Source organism: Tarenaya hassleriana, unplaced genomic scaffold, assembly GCF_000463585.1.
Source record: "Tarenaya hassleriana unplaced genomic scaffold, ASM46358v1 Cleome1, whole genome shotgun sequence".
Classification (NCBI taxonomy): Eukaryota; Viridiplantae; Streptophyta; class Magnoliopsida; order Brassicales; family Cleomaceae; genus Tarenaya; species Tarenaya hassleriana.
Window position 1 is genome coordinate 4,879,550 of NW_010960187.1, and position 12,174 is coordinate 4,891,723.

Genomic DNA, 12,174 nt, shown 5'->3' on the forward strand with positions numbered 1-12,174 from the left:
AGGGAAAGAACTCCAAGAACACACGCTAATGAATGGATCACGGATATTGTTTTTTATATAATCTACAAATTCATCGTTCTTTTAACCCAACTAAATACCATCTATCTTTACCAAAAAAAAAAAACTAAATACCATCATAAATATTTTTTTTGTGTGGAGTACAATGTTTAATTTAATTTATGGGGAAAGATGGAAACGTAATGTCCAAATCCTCCTTTAGAGATCTCTTCCTCCTTTTATTTCTGACTTTACAGTGATTAAAATATAATTTGCTTTGCTTTATTGATTCTTGGAATCGAGATTGGCTGGTCACGTTTCATCCCTAACAATAATCCATGCACATGAACGGCACGTAATTAATTGTTGGCGTATTTTAATTAAATGGTACATAAATAAATAAAAAATACATATTTTCATTAAAAAAATACATATATAATAGTTTACCGAACTAAATAAAATCTCAATTTATTCAAAATCTTGACAGTGCTAAAAATTACATATTTATATGTAAACCTTTTTCCCCGACACGATAGTCAATGTCTGACACCAACTCTTCACTTGGTCTCCGAGTTGTTTTCTCCCCCACCGTAAAAATAATTTCCCCGTTATTGGAAATTACAAAATACATGAAAGAAGATTTGACCGTTACCATATTTAAAAACAAAAAGTAAAATTTAATTACCAAAGCTAGAGACTCCTTGATCGACCGTCACATAAACACTCGCAGTCACCGGAGATTTCGTCTGGACCACCACACGATTCTCCGACACGTTCCTCAGCGCGTGTACCGGGAAAGCGTGTGGATCACGCGCCACCACCGAATACTGCACGTGCTTGATTAGGTTGGGGAACAGCAGAACCGGGTTGAAATCAACGGTCCAAAACGTCCCGTTCCCATCCACCGATGCCTTCGCAGCCGTCGATTTCATCGCCATGCCGTTCACACTGTTCCGGTCAACGACCACCTGGTCAACGCTCTCAAACGCCTTCTTGGTCTGATCCAATTGCACAATCTGGACCCCATTACCCGACCCGGAAAACATGTTATCCACAATGTTAACCCCTCGAACGACGCCGTTTATCGACTTCAACAGTATAAACGCATCGCCGAGGAAAAATGTCCCCGAAATCTGAAGCTGAACCGGGTCCTCCGCGACAATACCGGTATAATCCATGTACGAATTCACAATCCGGGTCTGGGTTAAACCGGGTAATTTCAAGTAAACCCCGGTTCCACCAAAACCGGTGGCTTTGTTATAACAGTGGACACCGGAGAGGATGTTTGCCTGTCCGGATAACATTATCCCTATCCTCGCCGAGAATATAACGGTGTCCGTGACGGAGTTGTCGTTACCCATGAGATTGATTGCGACGCCTGAGAAGTTTCTCTCGCCCTTGTCGCCGCCGGCAGTGACGTGTTGGCCGAGGAAGGAGTTACGGATGTACGTTTCGTGTCCTTTTTGGACAAAGATTCCGTTGGTGTCGCCGAAGTGGGTGACGTAACAGTTGTCGATGCTTGTCCGGAGAGAATTCACGACGGCGATTCCTCCGCCGCGGTAGTTGCAGTCCAAGAGCATGTCTTTTAGGGTTATGAATTCGAATATGTATTGACGTTTCGATGATTTGTCGGAGAGATCGATCAAGTATCCGTCCGCCGGGAAATCTTCCGAAGCTCGAAGGGTTCCTCCGGCGATCTGACGTGTCATACAGGTCAAAAGAAACTGTATTTAGATTTTCTTTTCTTTTTTCCCCTCGAGAAGCCGATTATCAAGTTAAAGAAAAACAACTAAAAAAATCTTTTTTTTAAAAAAAAAATGTATTGAGAAAAACTATGAACTTGCATGAATGGTGCAATTAATAGCACGGTGTACCAAATGCAGACCATTTTTAAAGATTCGAATTTCAAATTTTGACAGAAACAATACGGGTTACAAATGCAAAAGACGAAATCTTTTAGGGGTTTTCCTAAAAAAAAATTCTTCACCAATGCGATGTTAGGTTGGTGAAACGAAGGTTTTTAAAACTTTTGGTAATTAAATTCAAATATGATAATTTCAAAATATATTCTACAACATTGTGTAAAATCATATGTTAAATTATTATATGCAAACCAGACGGGGACTCTTCGTCTAATTAAGATTCAGAAAAAGCTATGCATTGCAAATGGAGGCACAAGAAACGTTCTACATGGGCAGTTCAAAAGTTCAGAAGGTGGTTTGTAATAATAATAATAATAATAATAATAAGAGAGGCTAGTTAATGCATGCAGAAAAGGAAAGGAATCATTCTTTTCTCATGAACCCTATTTCCCAAATCTTTAGTTTCTTTTACTCCACCAAACCAAGAAACATGATCGGGTTTACGTTGAAAACACGTTTCTTGATTATAAAAACGTGTGTGTATGTATATATATATGAAGAAGTTATAAAATCGGGAAACGGTATAAAATGACAAAGATGGTGAAAACAAGTAACGTACCATGAGATTTCCGGCGCCGGAGGTGGGGAACCGAAGAGGACGGCTAATCAAATAGCTTCCACCTTCAAGATCAATCTTTGCATTACCAAGATTGTTGATACCCTCCATTAACAGTCCATGGTTCGGACCATTGAATGCGTCTTCCATCGCTTTTAAGATCGCATCTGTGCTATCCGATTTCCCCGTTGGGTCTGCGCCGTACGACGTCACACGGTACACTATTGGACTTGATATCGCCTACGAAAAAGATCACTACATGGTTAGATCACACTTTTGAATTAATGTGCATTTTTATCATAGTATGTACGGCTGTACAAAAAACCATGTCTAAACCCTAATATTATATGTCGGAAATCAATTGATTAAGCAACGTTTTCCAAGAATATGCAAAAGGGTTAAGCTAGAAAGTTGAGAACCATACCTGAGGAGGAGTGGGAGGAGGAGAAACCAGGGCGGGAAGATTGCGTTGGATCAAGGAGGCTCTTAGGGATTCCATTTCCCGCATTTGCCGATCATGAAAACCCGTCGGAGCGATATTTTTCCCGTTAACTAGAAGACTCATCACCATCCATATAAGAGGAACGACGGCGGCTCGAGCTTTCCTTGTATCCATCATGGTTTCTCCTGTGCCACGAGAATTGAGATACGGGGCTAATAAGTGTGTGTGCGCGTATATATATATTTGTGAGTTGGATGGAAACATGGAAAGAGAAAGGCCTAACTAAGATTGCCTAAGGGCATTTAGTACAAAACACTTTTGTCTTTTCTATTAGGTCACACGATTTGCGTTCCTAAGTTTTGGTCCCCCTTTTTCTGCTTGATCATTTCCCCCATGCTTACCTCTAGATTCTCCTTTAAGATATGTTTTCAGCAAAATCTTATCCGAATTTATACAAAGAAACGCACAAAAATAAATTAAAAAAAATGTTTTAGACTCGGCATATATAAGAATCGGACCGTATTATGAAAACCAATTTTTATATAATATATATGATTAAATCAATTTACGAAGCTGTGTTTCGTAGAAAGTGTAAAAGGCATAGGATTCATGCGTGATGTGAATGTGGGAAATATATGAAAAAGGAGAAGGCCAAGTCATGGGGTTTTGGTTGGAGTGGTGGATAGGTATTTGGTTGAGTGTTTGTTCCCTTTCCGAATTTCTTCATATTCAAGATTTCTTCGTATCCTCAATTTACTTTGTAATCAATCAATGTTATGTAACTATATGATAAAAGCATATATGTATAATTCCAATTAGAAAACCTTAGATACTAACTCAAGCAAGCGTTTACAAAATGAATGGGGGGATATCGCATGTCCCCATTTATTTAACTAAAACATTTTAATTCCTTTATAAAATTTTAAAAAAAAATTATATTAAATGACCCCATATTAAAGTTGAGTTTTTTTTGGTGCGCTGCAGAATTAAATTTAAAAAAAAGTATATATTTATTAAGAAACCGTATCAGAAAGTTACCTTTAATTTGCGCTGTTGTGATCTTCCTCCGATTGAATCTCTAAACCTCTGACGTATCAGAATTTGGATGGGTTGGATCCTTATATTTAAGGCCTTAAAAACAACGCAAAAAATGTCATACATACATATATATATATATATATATATATATATATATATGAAATTGTCCAAAAAAAGTTTAGAAAATTCAACAAATCAATGGATACGGAGAATCCTACGAAATTGATAATGCGTAAGAATGAAGTTTATATAAAAAAATAAAAATAAAAGGAATACGTACTGAATTTCAATAAACACTGCATAATACGTAAAATGGTAAATACCAGAATTGTGAAAAAAATTGGCCCTTTCTTCTCATAGCAATACAAAACATTGAGGCGCAGACCCATGCAATTACCTCTTGGAATCAACCTATTTAAGTTGACGGATATATATTGTAACAATAAATTAATTAATACGAAAATAAACCGAAATCATTTGTAACGTTTACTTCCTCGGAAATCGATCCATCTTTGTGTTAATTAACAATACTAATATGAAAGATCATTGATGCCGTTAATACGAAAGATCATTTGGTTTTAATTGATGTCAAATGGACTTTATTAATTCCAAAAACCATATATATCTCCATTATGAATCGTAATCGTAAGATTTATCCCAAATAGATTCTTATTGATAGATTGTGTCAGATCTGAGAATGAGTGTTACCCAATTACACTCGGATATATATATATATATATATATATTTCAATATCCGAATATCAAATTAAGTTTTATAACATGATGTGTTAATTTTTTTTTCACAACATGGGATGTAATATGAAACGACGAATATGATAATCGTAATGAATATTAAAATAGAAAATTATATGACCAAAAATGAAGATAAATACGAAAATGAAAGAAGAGATTATGTTATATCACCTCTAAGATGGTGATGTTTAAATTCTGGTCATCGGCAAGACATTTGATACGGAGAGATTGTCTCAAGATCGTATAAATCTATGTTTTGATAAATGAATTTGATAAAAAAAAACAAGTTGAGATGTTAGTGAAGAAAAAAAAAGTTTTCCCAAGTATTTTATATTTTATGTGTGTAATGCATGGAGAATTCTATACATATTCTATACAGAAACAGACAAGGCAAAGGAATAATAATATTGTATGAATGATTTAAATGATACAAATACAACAAGGGAAAAAATCAGATGCTAATGGTTGAGGAAAAAAATCAAAATTGCTTAGAATATCCAATAAATAAATTAAGATACAATCTGATTTTATTGGCGTCGAATATGGAAGATATTTGTGTATGATTGATGTTTGATTTCTTCTACAGATTCTCATTTAATTGAAGTTGATTCAGGTGTTGGTCCACTTAAAGACAGATTTAATAATAAATGTATACGTAAAGACAGATTTAATTTTATTACAAATATTCATCAATTTTATTTGAAATTTTATAAAATGTATAAAAATCAACTTTTTAAAGTTAAATAAATTGATGTACAATATCTCATTTTCCCTTATGTTGCTATAATTTAACAAATGCGAATAATTAAATTGATATACATTTATATTCCATATTCTTCTCTTTTTTTTTCATATATTTTCCATCATTTCATTCCCACCACGTTGTCTAAAACACAACAAATGGGTTGCCTTTCCATATCTTGAAATCTTTATATAATCTAATATCTATTCCGGCATAGATTTGGGAAGTCACGTGAGCAGATCACGTGGGACAGTGGCCAGTGACCAGAATCTTCCTGAAGTGGACCCTACTTTGTGCTACACGCTTCACGATCCATTAGCGCACGTTAGCGATGGCGGCACCACCGGTGATATGTCCACGCCATTTTTTTTGTCCTTGTATGGTGTTTTTTTTTTCTTCCGTAAACTGTAAATACCTTTTATGATTGTACAAAATATATTTGTGGACGTGAATATTCGTCAATCTCCGAGGAAAAAAAATTACATAGTGAATTAGTGATGCTCTTAAAAGAGTATTATAGCAGAGGATATTAGAGTCGGTCAAGTAAAATGGTTTTCGATACAAAATGCCAAAACTAGATCTCAAAATGTTTGTTTGCATCAAATAGATTTGGAATAAAGATGCCAGAGGAAATACAACAAGACAAAGTGGCAAGAAAAATTATCTTGAAACCATAAAGGAAGACTCGTAATCACAGAAACTGCAATAATAAATAACCGTACAGGTAAAAATTCAATAATAATATTTTCATAACAAAATACGGTCGTAATAGCAATTGGAATAAGATTCCAATTTCCATAATTGGAATATAAATCAAATAATGTAATAAAGATCCCACAACACAAAATGAATCCGGCACCACATGCGACCGTCTCCGCAAGATTCCAACCGATGGTGCCACGTCAGCTTAACCAGCCACCTCGACCTCAGCATATATAAAAAGGAGGGGGCCTAAGGATGTGGGTGAGCGAGTGGCGTTGGTTCCGTTTCCGTGGCTGCGTTCTCAGCTTGCGAACTTTGCCTTCTCTTCTCTCTCTCTCTCGTGACATTCCGTTTCGTTTTTGTCGCAAAGCTTCCTCTAGCCGCAGCCATGGCGACGGTTCCTCCTCTTCCTCCTCCTCCCAGATCTCATCCCTTCATCCACACCGTCTCTCATCATTGGCATCACCTTCATCGGCATCATCATCATCATCATCATCACACTTCGTTCGTTCTCTTCTGGTGCCTCATGGTTTCTCTGTTCCCGCCTCTCGCTTTGTCGTATTCAGTCTCTTCTTCTTCCCAAATCTCTCTTGGTAACTCCCTCTCTCTCTCTCTCTCTATATATATATATATATATCCTCGGATTGATTTCTACTCGGTACCTTGAGTTCTTAATTGATTCCGGAATCATTCCTGAGTTCTTAATTGGATTTCTATTTGGTTTTAATATTTTAAAATTGAGCAATCGCTTTTAGCTTCGCGATTTATCTCCTGGGCTTTTCAATCATTTTCAGATGACGCCAATTTTTCGCCGATATTAAAACAAATTTATCCGCTAATCCGCTGTGTGCTGCTGTTCTTGGCGACAAGTCGGCGTTTTTCATGTGGATTCCATAATTGCTGACCATTTTGAATATCCTTCATTAAATGTTCAGGAATTGGCGATTCAGAAGGAACGAGGCAGGATCTGCACCAACAACTCCTAAGAGATGAAGCCGTCGCCAGGTTACACGAGCTCGGGAAGGTATCGCATTCATCATCGCAGCTCTTTGCTTCGTTATTTAGAACGATTACAATTTATATCTAACGATATTATCTCGAGGATTCCATCGCTAGCTTTTCCTTATGTCAGTAGCTTTCTATTGACTGTGTGCTCGTCAACCCAGTTAAGATACAAATTTGGTGAATGTTTTTTTTTTGGCTAACATTGACTTTGTTTCAACTTTTGATCTGTCTCTTTAGATGTGTACTTGAAATTCAATGTTTGTCTGAAGTTGCGTTTAAATCGCATCCTGAACACTTTGGGCGACTTCCATTAGAATGTAGATTCTTTATTTCAGACAAACCATTCTTTTTGACTCTCTGGCGTCATTTATGCAATCTGATTCTTTCACTTTATGCAATGTCTCCTTGGTTCATCTGTAATCTTGTCAAATTCAGGATAAAAACCGTGTTTGGTTCCTGTCATCTCTTCTATGACGTCATTTGCCAACTTTTCTGTCTGAGTCGTGAAATCTACGTTAGTTTCTTCCAAGAGCTGTAGGTCTCATTGCTCTGCCGAGTTGTTTGTGAGCTCCAGGTCTGGTTTTATTGGCTAATCTTGAATATGGTTCAGTTTTGCCTTTGCAAGTTCATCATATCATTTCATGATTAACTCCTGTGATTAAGGTTATGATTCACTTCTTTGATTAATGCAGGTGAGTGATGCGGATGGTCACCTGGAAAGGACTTTCATGAGTCCAGCTTCCATGAGGGCAAGAAATCTTATCAAAGGATGGATGGATGATGCTGGTTTATCAACGTTAGTTTTAGATCTAGCGTTTGTCTGTTACAAACAAATCTCTGAAACTTGTTGTCTAAAATGAAAAAAGAAATTGGATTCTAGGTGGGTTGACGTCATGGGAAATGTACATGGTCGAGTGGATCCAAAGAATGGAAGCACACAGGCTCTGTTAATTGGTTCCCATATGGTAATTTACTGTACTATCTGCCATCTTTATTTCTACCACTTACATAATTCGGGGTAATGCTGACAGTTGATGTCTACTTGTTTAAACAGGACACAGTTGTTGATGCTGGTAAATACGATGGCTCGTTAGGGATAATATCTGCAATATCTGCTCTAAAGGCGCTGAATGTCAATGGCAAGCTGAGAGAATTAAAACGGCCTGTCGAGGTATGTTGAGTCACATAGTGCATGAAAGTAAGACTTGGTATATCATCAACATCAACATCGTCGTAATCCCAAGTTTATATTCATAAAATGAACTTCACAGGTGATTGCGTTTAGTGATGAGGAGGGAGTGAGGTTTCAGTCTACTTTCCTGGGCAGTGCTGCTTTGGCTGGTATCATGCCAGTCTCTCGCTTGGAGATTGCTGACAAAAGGTTAATACTCATGACCTCAGTTTCTTCCTCCTTTGTTGATTTGAGTATATGTACTCACGTCACGTTTCCATATTCATTCGCTCAGTGGTGTCACTGTGCAAGATGCTCTTAAAGAGAGCTCAATAGACATAACAGAGGAAAATCTTTTGCAGCTGAAGTACGATCCTGCATCTATTTGGGGCTACGTAGAGGTAATTCCTGCTTCTTCATCTCCTTTTGTCTTGCTAATATCAGCACATTTTTTTCGTCTCTCCTCGGTGATTGGTAATGATGAATATGCTTGCTTCTGCAGGTTCACATTGAGCAAGGACCTGTTCTAGAATGGGTCGGTTATCCTCTAGGGGTGGTGAAAGGCATTGCAGGTCAGACGAGACTGAAGGTACAATTCTGAAAACCCGGATATATGTTAATATGGAAGAAGACTATACGAAACTTAATGGGACAGAATTCTGCAGGTGACTGTAAAAGGTTCTCAGGGACATGCTGGAACAGTTCCAATGTCAATGCGCAAAGACCCTTTGGCCGGTGCAGCCGAACTGATTGTACTTCTGGAAAGTGTTTGCAAAAACCCTAAAGATCATTTATCTTGTGACGGCGGTATATGCAACGGGGACATGATAGAATCTCTTGCTAGTTCCCTTGTCTGCACAGTTGGAGAAATCTCGGCATGGCCGAGTGCTAGTAATGTCATCCCAGGCCAGGTAATAAAATAATCTCTTTCTGCTGTCGTCTTTTCATTATTCCTAAACGTTGAAATGACCTTGGTAAAGATGAATTCTATGAAATCAGGTAACGTTCACTGTGGATTTACGTACCATAGATGACGTAGGACGTGAGGCTATTCTCCACGACTTATCAACGAGGATGTACCAGATATGCGACAAACGGTCTCTTTTATGCTCCATTGAGCGCAAGGTAAGAGGGTTAAATTCTTATTGTTCTTCTGCAATTTCCTCTTATGTTTTGTCTAAGTTCTTCCACTTTTATTATTACAGCATGACGCCAATGCAGTAATCTCAGACCCAGAGCTGACTTTGCAGCTGAAATCAGCAGCTCAGACTGCTCTGAAGAGAATGACGGGGGAGAACCAAGATGAAGTCCCCGTTCTAATGAGCGGCGCCGGACATGATGCAATGGCTATGTCTCATTTGACCAAGGTATTATGAGATTCCTTCCTCTCTATTCTCCTCACACTCAACGTCGGGTTTAAGATCTTAGCTCTGAGATTTGCTTAACTTCATATCTAAAACCACAATTTAGTTGTTCATCATCAGACAGAGAAATATGTCATGAGCAAAATATGAATTCGCAATGTGGACATTAGGCCAAGTGTCTTTTTTCCTCGAGAGACAGGACCTGTGAAAATGAAAAACAACCAGTGAGTCTGGATAGAAATATGGACAGAAGAACTGCAATCGACAGTGTTAGTTTTGTATGGTTAGAAGTTAGAATTGCAGACTCTGTATGATGCTTATATAGCCTGATACTGCGTGTTTTCCGGGACAGGTGGGCATGCTCTTCGTCAGGTGCCGAGGAGGCGTAAGTCATTCTCCAGCGGAACATGTGTTGGATGACGATGTTGGAGCAGCCGGTTTGGCAATCTTGGCGTTTCTGGAGTCTCAGATGTTCTAATGTAAGGAGATCTATGAAAATCTGAACAGAAACCAAATCTTATGTTTTTTTTGTAGTCTCTGTTGTGTTGTGATTTTTTGGTGCTCTGTCGGAATTTGTACATAAATGAATAATTTAATTAAAATTTATGTTATAAACATGAGACTGCACTTCCTCTACGTACGCATCGTCCGAGCCCGTGGCTTACCCACTTGCCACACATTCGTCGAAGTCGCCATCGGTAGCTACAAAGGAAGAACGAAACAGAGCACGAACCACAGCCCAAGCCCTGAGTTTCTCGAAGCCTTTGCCTTCACCAGCGACCGTCTTCAGGGCGATATCGTGGAAGTGATTGTCCGACAGAACGATGAGATTCTCGGGGAGTGTAAGTTCGATACTGCACAGGTTCCAACTCGTGTTCCACCTGACAGTCCCCTGCCTCCAAAGCGGTACAGATTGGAAGACGGAGACGGGAACAAGATCCACGGAGAGATTATGTTGTCCGTCTGGACAGGAACTCAGGCCGGCGGAGAGGTTTTCCCTGAAGCTTGACATTCGGATTCCGCAACAATCCCGGAGAAAACGTGGCGAACACTCGATCTAAGGTATATCTTTCTCCGAGGCTCTGGCACTTAAGAGCGATAAATCATCGAAGCTCAAGGTCTAGCCCCTCTGCACAAGAACAGGACGAATCCGGAGGTGCTCGTAAAAGGGTTCCTCGGAAACGTTGTTCTCACGAGTTGATTAAACTAAAATAACCGAACCAAACTGATGGATATAAATCAATAATACATACTTCATTTTATTTATTATATGCTATACTTAGTTATTTCGGATTTAAAATATTTATATCTAATCTGATATATTATTTTAATCGGTTCGATTCGGTTCACATATATATCGGTTGAATTAGGTTCCTACAGATTTTTTATCATCTTTTTATATTTGTATTTAGGAGTTTATTTGTTAGAATTTATAAAATATATCTATATTTTGACGAACAAGTATAACTGTGTTAGGAATAAACAAGTACAAGTTTTTTTCTACTATTTTCTCTTTTTTTTTTTTTAATTTTGAATTTGATTCTTTACTTTTTACTTGGTGTTTGAGATGCTTTAGAACGAAGCATCAATTTTCTTGAATGGTTAATTAATAATCACTGCTTATTATAAAATTATACGAAAAGTTAATCAGTAACAATATTATTAAAATGTGCTTTACCCCAAAAAAAATATTATTAAAATGTGAAAATTGAAATTGGGAAAAGCTATCGTGGCAGCGGAAAAAAAAACACTGAAACCGGTTTTCCGGTTTTTTCAATACAGCAGGCTTATTGCAATCCATGGTTTTGTTTTGTTTTTGTTTTTTTTTTTTTAATTTCGTTTTTGTTTTATTTTTACTTCTTCCCTTGGGAATTACGAAATAAATAGCCTCTGTACTTAGACCACCTAAATTTTCATTAATTAACATGTGATTATGTATCTATTCTACTGTCTACCTTCCCAAGAGCCCTGATTATCATTAATAATAAATGTTAAAATCCAATTAGCTAATTTGCCTGTGTGCGCCAACACGCTTGTACACCGGTACACGGATATATGCGTGTTTATATATATTGTGTATATACACCTCGTGATGCCTGAGTTTGGTGTTATGGTTCCATTCTAGTCTGGAGTTTTTCAAGCTGAGAAGAAAACCCAGGACGGGAAGAAGAAGAAGAAAAAAACAGGGAAATAATGGCGATTACTTCCATCTAATTCTGGATTCTCGCCTTTTTCTGTTCTGGGTATTTCAAATTCTCCTCTATCTTCATGGGTTTTTGATAAATTTTCGTGCTTTGATGCATTTCTGGAAATCTCACAGTTGACGATTGAGTTGCTGACAAAACTAGTTACATGGATCCGATCCCTTGTTGTTAGCTTCTGTCCTTTCTATCGAGTTCGCATGTTTTCTTGGTGTTGTGTAACTTTATGCCGGGAGGTTAAACATCATCTTCCATCTGGGTTAATTTGCATTGTTGCTGAA

General features: G+C 37.7%; 3 protein-coding genes across 4 annotated transcripts in view; 2 read left to right on the forward strand and 1 right to left on the reverse strand.

Moving 5' to 3' along the window:
• Positions 1–484: 484 nt before the first annotated feature.
• On the reverse strand, positions 485–3,393 carry LOC104811793 (polygalacturonase QRT3). Of its 2 annotated transcripts, XM_010538624.2 has the most exons (4): positions 3,319–3,393; positions 2,900–3,102; positions 2,479–2,715; positions 485–1,694 (listed from the first exon to the last, which is right to left on the reverse strand). In XM_010538624.2, the coding sequence occupies exons 2-4, from the start codon at positions 3,092–3,094 to the stop codon at positions 675–677; spliced, it is 1,452 nt and encodes a 483-aa protein (XP_010536926.1). In that variant the 5' UTR covers positions 3,095–3,102; positions 3,319–3,393; the 3' UTR covers positions 485–674. The 2 variants fall into 2 exon arrangements, with proteins under 2 accessions (XP_010536926.1, XP_019057365.1); XM_019201820.1 differs by lacking the exon at positions 3,319–3,393 and having other exon boundaries at positions 2,900–3,253.
• A 3,015-nt stretch (positions 3,394–6,408) lies between these two features.
• Positions 6,409–10,185, forward strand: LOC104811816 (allantoate deiminase). The gene is made up of 12 exons (XM_010538641.2): positions 6,409–6,745; positions 7,088–7,176; positions 7,850–7,953; positions 8,038–8,122; positions 8,212–8,328; positions 8,429–8,538; positions 8,624–8,729; positions 8,831–8,917; positions 8,994–9,239; positions 9,328–9,453; positions 9,534–9,695; positions 10,045–10,185. Exons 1-12 carry the CDS (start codon positions 6,541–6,543, stop codon positions 10,168–10,170), a joined length of 1,563 nt encoding a protein of 520 aa, XP_010536943.1. The 5' UTR covers positions 6,409–6,540; the 3' UTR covers positions 10,171–10,185.
• Positions 10,186–11,712: 1,527 nt separating this feature from the next.
• LOC104811853 (haloacid dehalogenase-like hydrolase domain-containing protein 3) overlaps positions 11,713–12,174 on the forward strand; it is a 3,360-nt gene continuing 2,898 nt past the window's right edge. The window contains exon 1 of the mRNA XM_010538704.2: positions 11,713–11,935. The gene's annotated coding sequence lies outside the window, so the exon portion shown is untranslated. The remainder of the gene's footprint in view (positions 11,936–12,174) is intronic.

Excerpts from the sequence above, each read along its gene's own strand:
- LOC104811793 (XM_019201820.1), bottom strand. The coding sequence starts at position 3,181 with ATGTTTCCATCCAACTCACAAATATATATATACGCGCACACACACTTA. Across the intron at positions 2,716-2,899 it reads CTCCTCCCACTCCTCCTCAG|GCGATATCAAGTCCAATAGT; the intron begins GTATGGTTCTCA and ends TCTTTTTCGTAG. Across the intron at positions 1,695-2,478 it reads CCGGCGCCGGAAATCTCATG|ATCGCCGGAGGAACCCTTCG; the intron begins GTACGTTACTTG and ends ATGACACGTCAG.
- LOC104811816 (XM_010538641.2), top strand. The coding sequence starts at position 6,541 with ATGGCGACGGTTCCTCCTCTTCCTCCTCCTCCCAGATCTCATCCCTTC. Across the intron at positions 8,730-8,830 it reads CTATTTGGGGCTACGTAGAG|GTTCACATTGAGCAAGGACC; the intron begins GTAATTCCTGCT and ends TTGCTTCTGCAG. Across the intron at positions 9,454-9,533 it reads TATGCTCCATTGAGCGCAAG|CATGACGCCAATGCAGTAAT; the intron begins GTAAGAGGGTTA and ends TTATTATTACAG.